At 37.7% G+C, this 20,983-nt stretch overlaps 1 protein-coding gene across 1 annotated transcript in view; it reads left to right on the top strand.

Annotated features, from left to right (window-relative positions):
* USH2A (usherin) overlaps positions 1-20,983 on the top strand; it is a 390,339-nt gene that overhangs the window by 147,288 nt on the left and 222,068 nt on the right. Inside the window, exons 22-29 of the mRNA XM_055725922.1 lie at positions 487-613; positions 1,003-1,104; positions 2,262-2,450; positions 2,965-3,095; positions 7,980-8,253; positions 11,267-11,470; positions 11,611-11,691; positions 13,973-14,158. Coding sequence (XP_055581897.1) covers positions 487-613; positions 1,003-1,104; positions 2,262-2,450; positions 2,965-3,095; positions 7,980-8,253; positions 11,267-11,470; positions 11,611-11,691; positions 13,973-14,158 — 1,294 coding nt within the window. The remainder of the gene's footprint in view (positions 1-486; positions 614-1,002; positions 1,105-2,261; positions 2,451-2,964; positions 3,096-7,979; positions 8,254-11,266; positions 11,471-11,610; positions 11,692-13,972; positions 14,159-20,983) is intronic.

The raw sequence follows: 20,983 nt of genomic DNA, 5'->3' as shown, positions 1-20,983 counted from the left end.
CCTACAAATACATTTTTGGGGGTCTCTTCCTGTAGGTAGGTGCTGCACTCAGCAATCCTGATATACAGTTGCTTTCTGCAGATGGAATATTGAGTCATGGCCATAAACTTCAAACCCACAGCAATCCATGAAGTAGTTAAACAGAGACTTAATTAATATATAAGTAAAAAAACCAAAACTCAAAATCTGAGTGACATGACCCTCAATAATTTCTGCCTCATCCTTGTCTTTATCAGGGGAACTACATAAGGTTTTCTATTTTTAATTGAAACTGAACTGGATCCTTGATCTCTCATTTATTACTTGAGAAGGTTAATTTAGTGGGGAAATCAGTCCTAAACATCTTTCAGTATTCTAAAAGAAGTTAAATAAAGGACTTCTGTCTTTTTTTGTGTGTTGTGTACCACGGTGTGTTATAAACAGTAAGGTGTAATTCTAAATCTTGCCATCATAACATTCTAAATCAGATTCTTCTGTTAATAAAAGGGATCTGCTGTAGCAGTCACTCCGACTAATGATGGTGGGAAGGAGTACAATGATAACAGTTGGCACCAAATAATTGCTACACGGATTCAAGCACTGGGCAACATCACAGTGGATGGTCAATACACAGGTAATAACTTCAGTTCCATTTTGCTTTATTATTTTGGTATCACTCAGGGTATTGCTCACTTTTCAACTACCTTTATTCATCCACACAGCAAAAAATCACTCAATTTTCTGACAAAATCGCTACTGTTTTGTCTGTGCATCTGAGGGATCTGTCTGCTGTGAATCTTTGATAATACTAAGTGGGAGGAGTTTGTCTTTTTGTGCTTGTGAATCTATGGTTGTGTTGATGATATTCTGTAAAACAGAGCTGTAAATATTTCCTGGATATGTATGGAAAAGTATTAGGATATTCTATTACATTAGCAGCTTTTATCAAACACTGATATTCTGTTATTGGATTGAAAATTCTTGAAAGCATTGAACACAAGCCTAATAACCTATTTTGTCCAGGTTCCTCCTTAGCTACTAGTGGCAGCACCATTATTGGAGAGAACACCGGAGTTTTTGTTGGAGGACTTCCACAGGGTTATACTATTGTAAGAAAGGATGTAGGTGAGTATGACTGTGATATAACGAATCCTATACAGTGGCACTGACTTAACTGCTTTTCCAGTGCTGTAGGCTGTATTGACATTGTGTCAGAAACATAAGGACATTACTTAATTTGCCTAATTATTTACATAGTTGTTTTAATCGAAAATAAGTATGTTTCTCGAATTTTACCTTTCAGGTTAGATTGCAACATTTATATAGCTGATTTCATCAGCAGTAAAACAGTGTATGAGGTCTGTGTACATTGTAATGAATTTTATGCACAGAACTGGTATGCATGTGGAACTTACGGGTATGTTTTAGTTTATAGATTCCCAAATTATTTTCCAAAATGCACATACAAATTGTTTTTATTAGTTTAAACACAGGGTTGTGCATCCCACCTGCATGCAGGGATACAACACTGACCTTTTTTGGTGCGAGTTTGTATTCTTCAGGGATTGTTGCATTGAACTCCATGGTCTATGGATATATCTGTATTCTACAGTTGTATTTATGTGGAGCTGGATTGTAGCTGGCTTCCAGAAGAATCAATAAACATATGTTTTCATATATGAACTTGATATATATGCTGAGTGTTTATTCTGCCATCAGGGAACAGAGGGGTGACTGCATAAAAAAAAATAGTATACAACCAGCTGTTCTCACTGGATTCATATCCAGGCTCTTGTTTTTTTCATATTAACCGAAAAGCAAAATTGTTTGTTAAGTTTGTGTTTCCACCATAGGTAAGGATGTGAAATCTAGTTGATAATTTGATATGAGGGACACTAGAGCCCAATTCCCTCTTTCCTTCTCTGTCACTTTACTAAAACCAGAAATATGTGCGTTATTGTTTTGTTTAAAGAGGGTAAACCTGAAAAAAATTCCTTGGAATCTTCATGGAGTAGATTTATGCTGTTGATTTGAAAGTATCTGTATGCAAAATCTCGAAGACTTCAATGATTTCTAGCTACGTAGCAGCAGCTACTTTCTTTAGTCACTAGACCCATTCAGAAATCTTGACTTGGCTGGGAGACCAACTTTATGAAGTGACTGATGGCTGGTTATCAATACACACATGGACGTATATGATAGGGTGATCATGTATAAAACATAAATTAATCCCTGTGTTTGGTTGTAGGTGATTGGCTTAAAAAACTTTTATTTTTTTACAGGGATGAAGATGATTGTCCAGAAAGGATTTGTGGGGTGTCTCAGTGAGATATTTTTGAAAAAATTACATACTCCCTATGAAAACTGGGAATCTTTGAACTGGCAGGATGCTGAAGAGCAAAACAACGTCTATCATATTTGGGAAGGATGCCCCATTGTCCTCTCTGAAGGAGCACATTTTCTTGGCAAAGGTAGTTTGCTGTACTATTGCACTAGCCAAGTATATTCTCGAGATATAAAAGATGATTGTATCAAAAGTACTGCAGTGACCTGCTTTTCAAAGCAGTTTTAGTTATATAAGATTAATCTTAGATGGTTTAAAATTTGGTTTCTGGGTTTACAGAAGACTATCGCATGAAAGAGGAATTGCATGCACAGACAGGTAGTGCTGTTGTAACTGTATGCAGATTTGATATGCACGTGAAAGGTGAAGTTTCACTTTTGAAGAGACACAGATGCCTATAATGTATCAAAAATATGCCTGGTAGCAAAATTTAGGACATTGCACCAGTCTGGTTTGATGCAGTACGTTATAGATAACTGTCCTTTACAAATGTGTGAACAATAAAGTGGTAAACCTTAATCTTGAAACCCAAGTGTTTCATGTCAGAGTAGGCACTAGCACCTAGAATCTTGCTTTTAGTTTCTTGAACCTATTTATTTATACATTTGATTAACTTATGCATGTATTCACTTTCTTTCAAGGGTTCCTGGAACTGCATTCAAGTGTTTTCAGTGGTGGGCTGGAGTTTGAGATCTCGTTCAAATTTAGAACAGATCAACTGAATGGATTGCTTTTGTTTGTTTACAATAAAGACGGCCCAGATTATCTTGCAGTAAGTTCAGAAATACAAATAACTATGTTAAGATTTGACCTGTGAGTTTTGTCTGCTAAGATATGTCCAGCTCTTAATGAAATTTCAAACCAGAAGGTTTTTTTGTGGTTTACTTGTTTGAAATGCTGGGCATGTCAAAGTGTAAGGGGAGCCAGAAGACTCCAGCTAGTGCTCAGAAGAAGTTATCTGTGTTATTTATATCATAAATAAGAAAGCTTTCAATATATGAAAAGCAGATTTATTCTTTTTGCTGAATTAAAAATGATTAGAAAGGAGAATAAAAGATGTATATTAAAAGCTTTTGCTTCATTCCTGGGAATGTATAGAGTCACCCAATTTCCCAGTTCTTGCATTAGAACAAAATTAGTAAAATTGTAAATCAGAAAGTTTGTGACGGAAATTGTCCTGTATCCTAGTAAGCCTTTCTCTTTAATGTATATATATGTTTTTATAATCAGTTTGATTTCTTCATTCTGATTTGAAACATACAGATGGAAATTAGTGGTCCAGCTTAAGCCCATCTCATCCCTGTCGCTTTTCCCAACACTGTAGAGGAAGCTGCACAAATCCTGTATTAGGCAAATTTGACAGACAATGCCTATGAACATTCAGTTTGGTGTCTTAAGTAAGACTGGTTTGTGCCCAGAAGTATTTGTGCTTCCATCTTTTCAAATATTTTATTTAAGGTTCAATGTGTTAGTAGTAGTTTTTAATTTTTTTTTTTTAAATTAGTTACATGGCTCTGGAATTTCATGTTTTTCTTCCCCCAAGAATTCTGAATGTATTTAGACTGGTCACCATTGCTTAGTGGGTCAAACTATAGTTACTAGCACCAACTAGTAGTTATTACAGAGGATTACATTGTGAGTAATATCTCTTCAGTTGGTCCAAGAAGCAATGATTTACATTTAGAGTTTTGATTGTTACTCTTTATGACCCTATCTGCCCTTTCTGCATTTTTATTGGTTTTCATTCATTTATTTATTAATATAGAGCTGTTTTGCTAATGGCTGTCATGTCACAGCCTGTTTTATTGCATGGCATTATATCTAATGTCCCTTTTCTTTTAAACTTCTGACCTAAAACATGTAAATATATTTTTCTCCTATTCAGGTCAGCTATAACTTACTCTGTATTTACTTTTTATATTACTGACTTTTCCAGCACATCATTTTTTCCTAGGTTTTGAATTCTGCTAGACCTGATACTTTCCTCTTTTTCAAGCAGCCCTAGTTAAAAAAATTATGAGTTCCAATAACAAGTCTTGCTAATTACATGTTATTACTTCAGTTTTAGCCTCAAGTAATGACCAAAATCATGCGCTAATAGCATAAGATCCTATGCATACCCTGCTGTACCGTCCTGAAAAGACTTGTGTGTAATTCACAGTTCAGGTGCACTATTTACATGAACAGTATTCACAGGGACAAGCATGGGGTTTGGGTTCTTCTGGAGATTCTTTCAGTGTATGATCTTTTTTCCTTTCTCTTGCTCTGCGAAAGACCGACAGAAATATGAGAAAATAGATTCTGACTGTAAAGGAGGAAGGGAACTTAACTAAATTGAAATGGAGTCAAAAAGCATGAAGTAGTTAAACAAAACACTTTCCTTCTCTATTCATACTTCCAGAATTTTAGCAGTTTTATATTTATATAGTTTTTAGCTGAAAACTGTGATTAGATTTTTTTCTTAGCATCTGACCTAAGTCAAGTAATTTTTTTTTATCTCACTTTACTCCTGACCTCAACATTTCCATAGCTTTAAGATGAGGAATTTTAGAGAGGATGGGTATACACATGCTTTTCCAGCCCTCACAGCTTTGTGTTCTGCACAAACATAATGATGACAGAAGGTTTTTCCGTACACTTGAGCTCACAAAAAAAGGTTAATAGAAAGTGAAAATGAGGTGTGTAGCATGTTGCGCATGAGCTATGATGTCTTTGTTAGGAGCTTTGGTCAGGAGACACTTCAACTGCAAAACAGATTAGAAGCTATACTGCTTATCCTGAGTGCCGTTGTAAGACTATATTCCCTGACCCTTCCCTTTGCATAGGTCACAGCTCTCTTATTAGCTTTATAGTTTTGGAATGGTTATAGCAAGACACACGGCTGGCCTGCTACCAACAGCTGAAGACTGTCTTGTCTTCTGCCCAAGACAAAATTATGACCTAGAAAGGTGCTGTGTGTAAAGGTCACTTCTTCCATGCCCTGAAAATTAACTCAAGCCAGAGAGGTCAATCTGATTCTCTTTGGATCCAGGCATAATAATTATGAGCAAACTGTGACCAGGTAAACTAGCATGAAGCACTAGCTCTCACTCTGGCACGTGTTTCCTCATGAGTCTGTGACTGAAAGAAGGTACTGTGACTGCTGATAGAATCTGCATTACTGATTTTGATGCTGAGCTCTTAGAAGAGCAGCAAAAGCCCAAGCACTGTTAATCTTATGTGCAACACTGGCACCAGCTCCACAACATTGTAGCTGATTTGCTTCTGCAAAGCTGCAAAGAAAGAAGACCTGCAGGAACTTTTTTTTTTTTGCAAAAGAATCGCACTGTTGAATAGCTGCATGAAGTAAAATAACCAGCATCCAAGATGAAAGCATTAGCTGTGATGGAACTAAGGAGGGGTGTGAAATGAGTGTTTTGAGAACTCAAATTGGAAATCTTTTTTTATTAGCAAAGAAGTGACTAGTACTCATGTGGGACTTGTGAAGGTGATATTCCTGTTGGTCACTAGTGATTTCTCTCTGGTGTCAGGAAGAGATTCCGATTCCCTTTCCATTAGAGTGACTGATTCTGAGTAGGCTATTCAGGGGTCTGTTTTGGGCCTCAGCTCTCTGGCTGGCAGGTCTGGACAGGGCCAGTACCAGTACAGAACATCTCTTTAACCTCATTGATTTAACCTTGAAACTGGAAAGAATGGATCAACATCAACACCACGTACTTTTTCTTTCAAAGGGCTCACAGACTGACTGTCATTGCCAAGTTCTTTTGAAGTCCGTTGCTTATCCCTGCTTGTATTCCTGAATCTCAGAAAGACTTCCCAGTTCAAAGGACATGAAGCCATAATTACTCTTCCAGATTGTGGCTAAGCTTTGGCTTTCCTAATTCCAACCTGACAGGCTCAGGTATATCAAAATAAGAATTGTGTGCAGAGGGAATAGTATTAATATTTTTACCCCATATTCTGAAAAGCAAGTATGCTTTTATGCATTAAACTGAGAACCTGCTCAGGTTTAGAGCTGTGATACAATGCTCTTGTTCTGTTGAGAGGTGGTAACTGAGATGTCTGGCGGAATAAGATGATCTTCATCCGTTTTTGTTTTAAAGTAATAATATATTTTCCAAAGACAGATTAACAATCAAGCTCATTAAGTGGTCCTAGAATTTTATCTGAAGGAAACAATTTATCTGTTGTTTTTCTCAGCCTATGCTCAATACAGAGAGAATGATAGATCTATGCAGGACTTCAGTTTTTCTTTTTTTTTTTTAACTTCACCATGTAGAACAGTTCAAAGTGAACAGTGGTCCTCTATCTTTAGCTGCACTTGGGCATTCTAAATGTCAGTTTAGGTCAACGCAAAAAGCACAAGCATTATTCACTGCCTGCTCTAAGACTATGCCGAGATGAGCAAATTGGAAGAGGGATGTGCTGAGTAGTGACCCTCTGTCAAACACCATGCCCTCTCTCCAGTTTCCACGTCTGGCAGACTTGCTGGCATATTACTGTAGTCATGTAGCTGAATGCTTTCTTCACACCAGCACAGTGTGCTCCATATTAATTCTCATCAGTGAAGGAGAATGGTGACTTGTCCAATGGACTGCTTTTTCAAGCTATACTCGTCAGCATTGATGCTATGATCAGTCCTTCACTTGGATTGTAGAGTCCTTAGCTATGAAGGTCTCTGAACTCCTGGAAATGGGAAAAAGTATGGACCCACTCTGGAACAGGACCTGTATTGCCTGTGACATCTCAACCGTTGCGTTCTTTCTTCAGTTGGGGTCCCTGTTAAGGAAATCTAATCCAATTACAAATACTGTAATGTTATCCGTAACCTAAAAACGTCAGTTTGTGTACATTGGTGATAAGCATTTATATTAAATCTGTAGGGTTTATTTAACTTAATAAGATTTTGGCATGGGAACAGTAATGCCTTTTTTTTGAACGTATCCATATTTTTCAACTACCCGTTCATCACCTATGTGTTATGTATCCATATTTTTCAACTACCGGTTCAACACCTATATGTTTAGTGCTTTATACATGTCAATTTACAGCCTCAGCCCACTGGTGTTCCATTCAGCTGGCATAAAGAGTCTTGTAGTAAAGCATTTGGAAACTTCTGGAGTGAAAAATTTAAGTAAAATTTATCTCAAAAAGCACATACAAAACCAATTATGTTTTTACAAGATTTAGAAGAATAAGGACAAAATGTATGAATGTAAGAATCAATGTATGCTGGAAAAAATTGAAATTGAGTTCACCAGCCAATTAAAAAGACCTTAATCAAGTCTGACATTTCATTTCCTTATTATCTTGTTACATTCTTCTAAAAAATGAGTTGATAGATAAAATAATGTTTTCTCATTCTCAAAAAAAAGCAAAACAGTCCCGATTCACTCTTTTCTTTTTATTTAGTTACATTAGTGCCAGTCAGTTGTCAAAAAAACCAGATTATATTTTCCTACATTCCTACGCACTATATTTTGCATGTTTTGTGTAAACAATTTTATTGTAATTTCTGCTATCCTGAACATAAACATTCATTGTTCATTGATCTTGTTTGTTGACTCCCTTGATGATTTTTGTAAAATAACTGTCTGTTGTTGCTGCGTATGTGATGTCTTCTTCAAAATCTTTTTTTCTTGTTTAAAATATATAGATTGAACTGAAAAGTGGAATATTAAACATCTTTTTAAAAACGGGCATTGTCTTTACACAAGTGGATCTCTGGATAGGACTGTCTTATTGTGATGGAAAGTGGAACGAAGTCACTGTGAATAAGGAGGGCTCTGTAGTTTCAGCAAGTATGAATGAACTGAGAGAGCAGATGCTTGAACCCCGTGTTCGGGAGCTGAAAGTAAACTCACCCGTCTACATAGGAGGAATCCCACCTGAGGTTCAGAATTTTTGTAAAGAGTTGGGCTTAGAACAAGGTAAGATGACACCAAGAGGAAGATACATTTTTTCAAAAACTGGTGTAATGTACAAGGTGGACATTTTCCTGATGATAGTGTAAATTCATGAATATGTAACATGATTTTTTTCCTCCCACCCATTGCTTCTTTAGCTACCAGTTATTCCTACCCATCTAGCTTTACTTAGTCCTGGTTCCTCTGTAATGCTATAAAAATTCTTCCAACCCATTGATATCTGAAACAATCTAACTAATAGGAGAGGAACTGGAGAGTAGCAAATAGTCATCTGAGATGCCCAAACAGAAGTTCTCAAATCTTCAGAGAAAGCCAATTTAGATAAATTTGTTTCGTGTTATCTATTTGTGATCTGCAGATCTGGAATACAAAACCAGTAGAAGACTGTAAACATAGCTTAAATCACTGTAAGGAGGCTGGATGCTGCCACATGGAAGAATAGTTGACAGTTTATTAGCCCTTTTTTAGGTGGTACTGATTCTGGTCTAAAAAATTGAGTATAAACCCGTGAATTTGGATTTTGGCTGTTACTGTGATGTTTTCCATGTTATCAGAAGAAGGGGAAGCGGTCATGTTTTTAGCTATCACTGTGATCCTTCTGTTCTGGTCAAAATTCTAGGGAAAAGAGAGGAGCATTAATTACAGCCTGATACTAGTGGCCTCCACAAAGGGATCTACTGTATGACACGTGAGGTGTCTGTTAGCTCTGTTTACAGTTTGGGTATGTTTTTTCATTATTTACAAATCTATTCATCGGTCATGGTGTATTTTTCAGATACTGTGGGCAAATAAGTAGCTGTCAGGAAGTGATTAGTGGGGAGTAAGTGGCGTTGAATGCATGAACTCACGTTGAATGCATGCATTCAAGTAAGCTCTGAAGAGCTGCACTGAAGCCTTGTGATTTCACAGCTTCAGTACTGTGGAATAGTTTGCATCAAATCCATGCACTGGCATTGACAGATAGCTCTAAAATATAGTTTTAAGTATTCCTCCAGCTGTAGGTATCGCATATATTATAATCTTCCTCCAGGTCTGGGTGCATAATATTTATGGCCCGAAAGAGCTAGCCGGTGGTACTGTGTCAGTGTTGCCTAGTAGCAGATGGTACAGCCTCGTGAGTGGATGTGTTCACAGATCCTGCAGCAAAGAGATCTGTGATCAAAGAATCTAGGGCAAAATAAAGTCTAGAGTGAATATCTGAAGTGCGAGTTGAGGCACATCAATAAACACTACTTTTTTCACCAAGCCTCCTCCTCATGCTGCAAAATAAGATGGTGGCTGTGTATTTATGTTCAGAGTGTTTCAAGATAAAAATATTCTTGTGTGTTTCTAGATGTAGATTTAGATAAGTGAGTTTAGTCATTACAGCTTTTAAGCATACTTTTATTTAGGACTATAATGATGCAGTGGTGTGATAATAAAATACGGAGACCCTCCCACTTTAATAATACTTACAAAAGGTTTTCTCAGTTCATGGCTGCTTGGTAGTTAATTTTGAATAAAGGAATATTGCTTTCCTCACAGCAAGTATGGGATAAATATCCTCCTCCCACCTCCATGTTAGTTATAACTTTAAGAGTAAAGGGCCTTTGCATGACCCATCACATGCCCTCCTGAGAGGGCAAGATGGAAGGGAGCTAGCAGGAATATTTGTGAAAATTTGCGCTGTCATTATTTAGCAGCTACCTGAGGGTAAGCAAGATCAGAAATCTTCAAACGGTGATAAATGCAGCTAAAAAGATGCTAGAAAGAATATATTACAATAGGTATGCATCTTATCACAAACTAAACTGTTCATTTTGTCTGATGATTTAGATGCCCGTGCAGACTGGGACTAATTCTTTCCTCTGCCACAAACCGCCTAAGAAATTTAGCAGATCACTGTGGAGTAGGAGTTAGGCTTAAATTAGGATGTATTAATTTTAAGGAGCAGTTTGTCTAAATTTCTAGCATTGTGGAATTTAGACACAATAGAGAGAGGAGGTGTTTTAGAGGGTTATTCAAAATGGGTGTCTAACTTCAGTGTTCCTTTCTTTTTGAATGAACTATGTATGGATATTAGGTTCTCAGATCAGGTAGCTAAGGCAGGTGTTACTGTGATCTGCCATGTTGCAGTAATAAAGACAATAAAAGTACATAAGGTGTAAATACGGTGCTTTCACAAAGGTTAAAAGGAGCACTGATCTGAGAGGCTGATTTTTAATTTACGAAGATAATTCTTCAATGAATTGAAGTCTTCAGTTTGGTTAGTGCTTACTTTCGTTTTATGTTAAACACTGATCACTGTACTCAGATTTGAGAACTATTTTTTATGACTTTGTTAATTTATTTGTAAATTAAGTCATAGGAGTATATAGAAATTTTAACTGCATTCTGAATTTTTTAGCGTTGATTTTACTGCAAGTAACTAATTTAACATTTGTAATGTTGATAGGAAAGTTTCACACACAGAAATAATATTATAAGTATATATAGAAATAAATATAAAATTAAGGGTTTTTTTCCCTCATAAATGAACAGTTTGAGGTTACGGTTTTAGAGTATGTTTGTAAACAGCATACCAGTTATATTCCCATTAGGAAAAACTGATACACTTCCATGATGTCCTGAAGTCAATTATGTTTTTAATCTACATAGTCCTCTTAGTTTGAGGAAGTATGTATATTGACAAAATATTAGCAAGCAGCAGAAAGCTGATTTTCAAACTCAGAATTGCTTTTATGGTAGTAATTTGAAAGAGAGAAGTGACAGAAGAAAAAACAGAAAGCTATTTCCTTGCAGGATGGGATTGATAACAATAAAAGTATAGTTCAGTAAGGCAGGAACCCAACACCAGAATACCAGGAATTTTTACCAGCTTGGTATCTTGAAAGTGGGGACAGAATGCCGTGCTGGAAGTCAACATACGCACATTACAGTCTTTAACGCTGAAAATACAGGACTGAAAGGAACAAAAGTGATTCTTAATTAATGACTGAGGCTCTTTATGTGATACTAATCCCTTACTGTTTGCTAGGTTTCGGTGGTTGCATGAAGGATGTTAAATTTACACGAGGTGCTGTCGTTAACTTGGCATCTGTGTCCAGCAGTGCTGTCAGAGTCAATCTGGATGGATGCCTATCAACTGACAGTGCTGTTAACTGCAGGGGAAATGACTCCATCCTAGTATACCGAGGAAAAGAGCAGAGTGTTTATGAGAGTGGTCTACAACCATTTACAGGTAACATGTTGGGTCCTTAAATGAAATACATAATTTTTTTTCCATTCTGTATTAATGTATTACCAAGTTCAGGGTGGTGTGGTTTTTATTTTTCTTTCTGTTTTCCCCCCCTCCTCTATACTTCTCTCTATTCTTTGAAGAATACCTTTATAGGGTGGTTGCCTCACATGAAGGAGGATCAGTATCTAGTGGATGGACCCATGTTCGTACAAGAGAATCAGGTAAATATAATTCTAAGTCTTACTTATTCCAATTGTTTGTTAGCTATCTTATGTCAGGTTGGAGAAAATCCTGCCACAACAATTTTGAGTAGTGTAAGCTGCGTAGTGTTTCTGAAGGAGCAAACATGCTCAATGCTTTGAATAGGTACCAAATTACTGTCTTCAGCTACTTGTTCAGGCAAGTATTTTCCACACATAATTCAAGGTCTTTTTCCAAATATATATTAGATTATGTAATTATGTGAGAGCAAACAATATGAAAGGATTTGACTGCATTAGCTGAGTAAGAACAGCTGTGCATCTAGGTGTGTTCATATGTGCACATCTAATCTCACGTTACAGGAGTCTGCTGCAGAAAGTCTGTATTTTTCTACGTATAACTTAATGATACAGAATTATGTAGAGAAAGGAGGTACTGGGGTAGCTGGCACAAGCTGTGGAAGATAAGAGGCCATACAGTTGCTAGGGAGAAAATGTTCTTGTGAAAGTTTTTCTCTGTATTACCTGCACATGTGTGTGCTGCTCAGTGCTGCTAAATGAGGATTCCTTTAACGAGAAGTCCATAGATTGAGTGTGAAAATGTGGCAATATTTACTAGAAAAGCAGTGTGTGACTTGTGGAAAAGGTTTCGAAGTAGGAACATAATACCCGCTGAGCCTTAAAGATCAAAATTTTCACGTATTTTTATGAAGAAAATTTAAAGGACCTTTCCTCTTCTGTTCAATGTTTTTGCAAACTTTATTGAGCCAGCAAATTTTTGAAGATTTACACTTCTGCATATTTTATTTAACTGACTTTCCCTCTTCTGTAAATTGAAGCCTAATTGCATTCCAGAGAGTTCTTTTGTTGCAGGATATTTGATGTATGATCTTAAAAAAAATATACAATAACTGTGTAAATATTGGACTTGCAGATGAATTCTTATACAACTTACAGTCATTGTTTTGTACTGCCCAGAAGAGAGAAAATACCTGCATACTTTCATATCAACTGTCTGGCAACTGCAAGGTTTACCATAAATTTGTTTGCAAGCTGACCACAGCCCAGCCCATGTTCCCCAGGGCTGGAGAATAATTGCGCTATTTAATTATTTTTGAGTTGGTTTTGTTATGTCCCTTATGAGAAGACCATCTGCTATACAGTACCTTATCTTGCCCTGCGATACACTTCAGAACTAATAAAATCAATGTATTACTGTAGTAACTGAAGATTTCCTAGAGTACCACGTTCTTACTTTACACAAGAATCACAACTTCCAGGTTTTATACTTTCCATTCTGGTACCCTTCTTATAAAAAACAAGGCTGCATTCATATTTAATGAAACTAAACAATCAAATTACAAAAAAATAGGTTATTTGATGGTGAGAAAAGTGAATGATCATCAGCAGGGCTAGGGAGTCCACACGCATTTACAGCAAACTCATCATCCATCATCCTGCCATAGTGTTCCTTGGGCCTTTCCTCTGCATCCCTTGTGCAGTCATCTGTGATGAAGTTGTTACTGGCCAGACCTTTACTTGGTATAGTAATATCTAATAAATAGTTAAAGGTTATGGGAAATGGGATGGTTTTGGGTTGGTTTTTTTTTTTTTATTAGCAACTGTATGCATATACGAGCTTGGCTTTCCAGTTGCTTTTAAACATCTTCATTTTCCTTTCTTTCCCCCCTTTGTTTTTCTTTTTATAAAATGAAATGATCAGAAGCCAAGGATTTTGCAAAAAGGCCTAACAAATCTCTGCCTTGCCTTGAGACAGTTGTATGGCATTGTGGAAATATGAAAGTAAATGGAAGAGCTTGAATTTTTTGAAGTACTTTTGTGAATGAGAATGCACATTTCTAAAAATGTTTCATAGCTGTTGGCATTCTGTGGCTTAGATATCCAACAGATAAATATCAACCCCTTCTCTGCTGCAATGCTATCTTGCTTCCTTCAGATGTATGCTTATAAAGCCTGAACTTCTTAGCTACATACAATCCACCTCCTCTCTTTGTGAGTGATGCTTAAATATGTTTGATACATTAAATGTTTTCGGAAAATCACAACAAGTTAAGGAGGACTGTTATGTAGATGGGGTTTTGATGGTTTTGAAATATAGCTTAAACTGAACAGCTCAAGATGTGCAGTCATATTAAATCAATGCTGAAAATTACAACTCTAATAAATTGTATTTATGCTAATGGTTGAGTCTGATTTACTGCGGCCATTAAAAGTGAAGAATAGGGGCAATAGTCTCCTTAGAACTGCCATTTTCTCTATTTTCTATTTTATCCTTCTACAGTTCCACAAAATGTGCCAACTCCCTCAAGAGTTCACAGTATAAATGGTTACAGCATTGAGGTCACCTGGAACAAACCTGCTGGGGTCATAGGTGTAATTGAGAAGTACATTTTGAAAGCATACGAAGAGGATGGTCCCAACATACCCATCACTAGTGCTGAGCTTGCTGACACTAGTATGGTCACAGGTAAATGTTGTTAAGTATCAATTTTTTAGGCACATCTAATAACATGGGGTGTTTATAACCTCCTTTTTTTGAGCTGTAAAACATTACTTGTCTACTTTTGTGTATACGCAGCATAGGTAATGTTTGGAAGGGTAGTATTTGTGTCAGCATCCACATACATAGCAATCTACTGACTTCAAAGAACAATAGAAATTAAGATGCAATGCAGATGATAAAAAAATTATTTAAGTTATGCCTTCCCACTCTGTTGATGATTTTGGGGAGGCAAATGCTTTTCTGTTTGTTTTTGCTTAGTATACATGTTTAAATTTTTTTCCTTCCCCATTCTTATGTCCATTTAACCTAAATTAACTCTAAATATGGGTCCCAAGATACTATTTGACCTGATATATGAACGCACTTGATATACTGGCCTAAATCGTATAAACCTAACTGATTTCAGTGGGAACTTGCATGCATTTATGTTGATCAGATGCTTTGGTTGATACCACTGGGATGTGGAGGCGGGTTGTTACGGTATGAAGGAATTCGGGGCCTTGGGCTTAAGGGGTTTGGTCACTGCTGAGCTGTGGGTTGTGGACAGGAGCTACAGGAACCATTGCACATGAGGTATTTCCTGGAGTCTAGATAATTTTATCCATAGGAGGCAGATGTTTTCAGGAGGAAATGCTGCACTCTTTCTGCTACGTAGAGAACATTTTGGGACCTCTTTTCTTGTCAGGATAGTGTGTCTGGCTTTCTGCTCTCTGTTAACAGACTGCCTTTGCTGGCTGCTGTGAAGTTGCCTGGCAAGGGAGCACCTTACAGTCAACAATCTATATTGTTATGTGATGACTAAATGGGGCAATAGTACAAAATCTTACTTTAATTGTAACAAAATGTGACCAATAGATTTGTTTATATAATCTCTAAAATTAATTATATAATTAATAACAATTTAAAAAGTGCTTTTGACATAATGATCAAAGCTGATGGTTTGGCTCAGCTTTGGGCACTCTAGTAGTCTTAAAGTGCCTTAACCCTCAGGCAGTATATTATTGCTGCTTTCCTGAAGACCAGGTAAACATATGCTTAGTATTTTTACACAAGCATATATGTTCTGCATTGTTTCTCTGCCATAACATATGTACACATTTCCAAAAGCAAACATGCATAGATTTTATTTTCTTCAGTTTGAAATTTCTTGGCTGTTTGTGAAGTAATGGGCTTACAGTACCAAGACTTGCATGGGTTTTCTATTCTTACTGTGAATTATTTGACGAACTTGTTTATTTGAATAGTCTTTATATGTGCTGTAAAGCAATACCAATTCTATTACTGTAAATTAAATAGTAGAAGCATATGGTTTAGATAGCTTATTCACAGCTGATGGATAGAACCAAAATTTTCTTTAAATTTGTTGGCATTGTGCCATGATTATGTGTCAGGGTTATGAAAAAGTCTATGCCAGGCTGGACAGGTAAGAGTTTATCTGCATGCAGCTTTCAGGAGGCAGAAGAGTAAGGCTTTCTTTTTTTATTAAATAGAGACAGTAAACATATCCCCGTTTTTTAGTCTATTATAGCAGATAGCTGTTGAATACTGCAAAATAAAATGACCCTAAGAACTGAAGAATACCTGTATTTAACCACTGACCTCTCTGACAATGTCAGATTCTAGATGTTTAGGGGGGAAAAAAGTAAGAGATGTGATGTGTCGAGTGAGTCTTCCTGTTAATAAAAAATCATCTTGTAGTTTGTGGAATTCCTAGGCTGAAAGTTGCATCTGGACCATCACACTTAATGGTCTGTGGTAGAATTGCTTTTCTTTTTTCAATGCATTTATGTCTTTGGCTTCTGCAATGACAGTAAGTTTTCCAATTCAGTTTTGTGTGTAAGGAGTGCTTCCTTTTGTTGTTTTTATCTGCTGCACAATCATTTAGTTACGTATTTTCCAATTTTGGCGTTGTATGAAATAAGTAATTCATGTTCTCATGGTGATGTCAGGGCTGAGAAGTGAAAAATTCCATCACTGATCTTGAAATTATTTTACCTTCATCCCACTGATTTCCGTGAAGCCTACACAGGTGGACTATTCTGTGGACATTGAGAAATGGTTACCCACAAATGTGAGACTTCCAAGAAAATGTGTGGCTTTACCTGATGAATGATCTTTCCTGGTTAATCAAAAGTTAACATAAACACAGAACCCCACCAGAAGACTGTCTTTGCCTACTTTTCCTTTGAGTTTGCTGAGAAAGTAAATTTTACTTATTTTCTCCCTAATTTCAGGGAAATTTCTTTCAAAATTATTTTGTTGAATTCCATGAGAAGATGCTACAGTAACCCTCACAGCCAGGATTGCTAATGCAACAGCAGAGAGGAAAGTGCCACAGCTCTTGGTGGGACTGCTGATGAAGCAACTCTGCTATTTTTCCACTCCCTCATTCAAGTTTTCGTTCACTGTTAAGCCTAGGCACCACTTAATCTTCTGCTTGCAAATACATCTGAGGGCACTGACAACCCTCTTTATCCTACTATTTTCCTTGTACTTTTTTATACCCATCTGTTGTGTTTTGTTTTATACTTAGACTGTACATACTTTTGAACAATTACCATGATCTGTTCTGTGCAATAGGGTCCTGAGTCATAACTGGAGCACAGCAACAAAAAATTATTAGTAGCATTACCCATTTCCCAGAAGGCTGTCCTCTGTGTGTGTCAAATTCAGAAGAAACTGTTTTACCCTTGTCAAGAAGAAAAGCGGAGATGAGTATTAAATAGGTCTTTAAATGAGCATTATCCCAGTCTCAAATGCCTGTTTCTAAGGAGTCAGTAACCAAAATCCTTCAAATACTGACCCCTGCAATCTTCAAAATGTGAAAATGTGGGGGTTGTTTTGCTGTAATCCAATAAATGTATATTCAAATTAAAATCCTTAAAATGAGGTGCTGACTGTTGAACCAGGAGTTTATTGTATAAGGTAATGTATTTCAACATGGTGCTCAAGATCTGTATTCTAGGATAAGAGTATAAAATTAGAGTGTAAATTTGGGGGGTTCAAGGAATACTGTGTAGCCCATCTTGCCTTCAAAGAAGCATGTAATAACATTGATACACTTTGGATACAGGCAGTCACACTCAGCAGAGTAATAAAGGAAGTACAGGGTCATCACATCAAAAACCCCAACAAACAAACAAAAAACCCCCAAACAAAACCTCAGAAACATTCTGAAGGCTGTGTTGCTTTCCTCTGTATTACAGTGCATTCCACATGGTGGCATAAAAATTTGGAATTTAAGTTGGAATTAGTATTTAAATAAATGAAAGAAGCTTTACAACACAGCATTTCAGAACTGTTTGTGAGCATCTCTTGCTTGTACTTTCCTGTGAAATCCAGAATATCACAGAGTCACAGGATCATTTGGGTTGGAAAGAACCTCTTGAGATTATCTAGTCCATTCCCTCAGCTCAAGCAAGGTCTGCTGGCACAAGTTCCCCAGGGGCATATCCAGTCAAGCTTTGAATTTCTCCAGAGGTGAAGATACTCCTCTTTGGGAAGCCTGTTCCGGTGTTTGACCACCCTTGCAGCAAAAAAAGTAGTTTCTTGTGTTCAGGTGGAACTTCATGCATTTCAGTTTGTGCTCATTGACTCTTGCCCTATCACTGGGCTCTACTAAGAAGAGTTTGGCGGCTGCTTCTTTGTTCCCTCTCATCAGGTATTTATCCACATTGATAGATCACCCTGAGCCTTCTCTTTTCTGAGCTGATCAGTCCCAGCTCTCACAGTCTCTCTTCATAAGAGACATGCTTTGGTCCCTTTACCATCTTAGTGGCCCTTCTGTATCATCCACAAACCTGCGGAGGGCGTGCACTTCCCCCATCGTCAAGGTCATTAATGATGATTGAACAGTATTGGCCCCACAATCAACCCCTGGGGTACACAGCTGTCTTGCCTCTAACCAGACTGGATTTTGTGGCACTAATCACAGTGCTCTGACATGTCTCTTGTCAAGCACATATGAGAAAAATATTTTATAATTCAGATCGCTCTCATTGTAGAATTTAGGAGCCTGACCAGCCTTTAACTTTTACTAGCTCCCAATTATGGGCAGTGAAGAACACTTGTGCAACCTGTAAATAATACTTCAATATAATATTCTGCAAAAGAATTCACAGACATTTGCTATTCCTCTTACAGATTTCTCTTCCAGTTTTGTATGGCTTTTTGCAATTCATCCTGCCTGTGTCACTGCAGCTGCAGTCGTGGCTGCACATACGATAACGAGGAAATTGTCAACGGCTTCCCCTCTGAATGCTCACAGTCACCATTCCCTCCTTCCCTCGACACATATTTATAATTACTTTTCACCTTTTAGTCTTTTTATTGTCAGCAGATGAATATCTCAGGAAAAGTTAATTTAATGATTTAATACGGTTAATCAAAGTGGCTGGGCTGCACCTCTGCTCTGAAAGCACGCTAGCTCGGGAGCCCCTCAGAAGAGGCGCCGGGGCTTCCTGCCAGGGATGGAGGGGCCGGGGGAACGCATGGCCGGGCGGGCAGGTGCCCGTGCTCAGGGAAATGCTGCCGGCTGGGGGGTGCTCCCTCCCAGGGAGAGCCCTGCCGGGCCCCAGCAGGCACTGCCAAAGCAGCCTGTGGCTCTACCACCAGCCTCTGCACGCTGACAGCCACCTCCAGCTGGTGGGGAGCAGTCCCGGGCCCAGGCCCCACCGTGCAAGGCCAGGGGGCAGCAGGGGCCGGCTGCTCCCCTCAGGCCAGGAGCCAAGGGTGGCCATGTCACAAGGTGAGCCCAACATGAGAGCTTGCTGCCTGGGGTGGCTCTTGGGAAACGTTTTGTTCTGAGGGGTCCTCTGATCTACATGGAGCCTCTAAGCAATTTGCCACAACCAGGTAGTTTGCCACGCAAAACTAGTAACTTGGGTGTTACTTTCATGCACTTGAAATTACTTGAAAGCTCTTGGTGCAAATATTTTACACTTGGATTGCAAACCAACTAATGTAAATATCTGCAGGGCCAGAGCACTAGGAGATCCCAGATCCCTACTACAAGTTGAGACAAATTTCTAATGTTCTAAAACTTTTAATGTAGGTACAAAGAGTCACAACATACCAACCAGGTTTGATATGTTTAGCTTACATTTACTAACAACTAAAATCTGACAGAGGTTTAAAGTAATAAAAGCTGAAACTTTGTATTGAAAATATGGTTTTCAAGAGCTGCTTTGTCAGGTGTTTGAACTACACTTAAATGCAAGAATGGTTGTTGTTTTCAGGTAAACTATTTCTCTTTATCCTAATTTTGTAGAAGTAACCTTTGCTCAGAAGCAGAGATGGGTGACGGAAAACACCTAAATGTTTCCCATAGCTGGAAGAACGATGGTATTTCCTTCACCGTGCCATGCCACAGGGTGTGAGATGTGGGAAGCTGTATGCATCCTTCCCCCACAAAGGAGTATCGTGTACTGAGCCCCATGTAACTATTAGGGCTGCCATGCTCGTTGTTGGCCTGTTTTGTCCCTGTGGGTGTCTTAAGGGTATATGGTCTCTCTTTGACCCATATGCACATCTCTCTTAGTGGGGGGAGCTGAAGGGAGCGCACCAGAAGCTGCACCTCAGCCCCTGCTTGCATCTGTGACTGTGGCCACTAATGCAGCGTAGGGTAGCCAATAGATCTGTCTATGCACATTACGTTTCTCTGAGCTGTCAAGTGGTGCTTGAGCCTCCTAATGACTCTAAATCAGTGGCAGAATGCAGGTTCGTACCTCCTTTCATTTAGCTGGTTTAGCAGACCAACAGCCTATTTTTCAATATATGCATTATAAAACATAAATGATATTAAAATTCTGAAATATTAAGGTTCTAACTTGATTGAGTTTAGACCTAAATTAATATTGTTTACAGTCCAATGCTGTTGTATAAATTTATTCATATGAAATGTAAATTGTCTGATTAAATAAACCTGAACATTTTATCAAAATTACATCAACTGTTAGCTACATACAAATACTTTATTAATAAAAAGAAATCAACTTCTTAATGTTTGTGAGGACAGAAGTGATTATTAATATGGTTTTTTTATAGACATACTAAAAAATTTGCAAAAAAGTTGTCATTCTCTTTCTGCAAACTTTTAGAATTTAATATTTTAAATTAAAAATCCAAATTTTAAACCAAAATCCTGCAGAAAATGAATAATGACAAAGTTTTGTGGAAGAATCAAAAGTAACATAGTGGTAGATATTACAGAACCTATATTCTCTGTGGTTAATTAACTCTTGGTGCAAAATTGGACTGTTGGGCTAATGTTTTCCACAAATTGAATCGGCTAGAGAGTTGCCCTGTGTTATGGGGAATGTAACAGGCTTCCTTGAACCACTGCAGCCTGAATTGCATCTTCAGGATCAGTGGAGTTTATGTATGGTTTGTTATGAAATTTTTCTATTGCGGGGAAAAAAAAAGGTCTTCTAAGCCACTGAAATTCTGTAGCTAAAATAAATCTTTTTTTGTTCTTATAAGCCAAAGAGTTGGAACAGGTGCCCCATTGTTCAATAATTCTTCAGAATTTCACGACACGTGCTATACTTATGGTAGTATGGTAGAAGATGCTTTAAGAATGCAGATGTGTGCAACAGATTGATGTGCGCAAGCTTTCAGTCCAGAAATGTGTATTTAGAAGATACATGTACTTAAACAGTTTTGCTACAATCTGTCATAAACACAAAGTCAGCTGAGGACTTCCTTTTCTGGTCAGTGGACTGTGAGTAAGTGTACTGTGGCAATGATGCATCTCGACACACAAGTGACTTTGTTAGACAGATGCTGTAA

This window comes from Falco cherrug, chromosome 13, assembly GCF_023634085.1.
Source record: "Falco cherrug isolate bFalChe1 chromosome 13, bFalChe1.pri, whole genome shotgun sequence".
In the NCBI taxonomy this organism is placed as follows: Eukaryota; Metazoa; Chordata; class Aves; order Falconiformes; family Falconidae; genus Falco; species Falco cherrug.
Note: the sequence above shows the minus strand (reverse complement) of the source record. Positions and strands in the feature narration are given on the sequence as shown.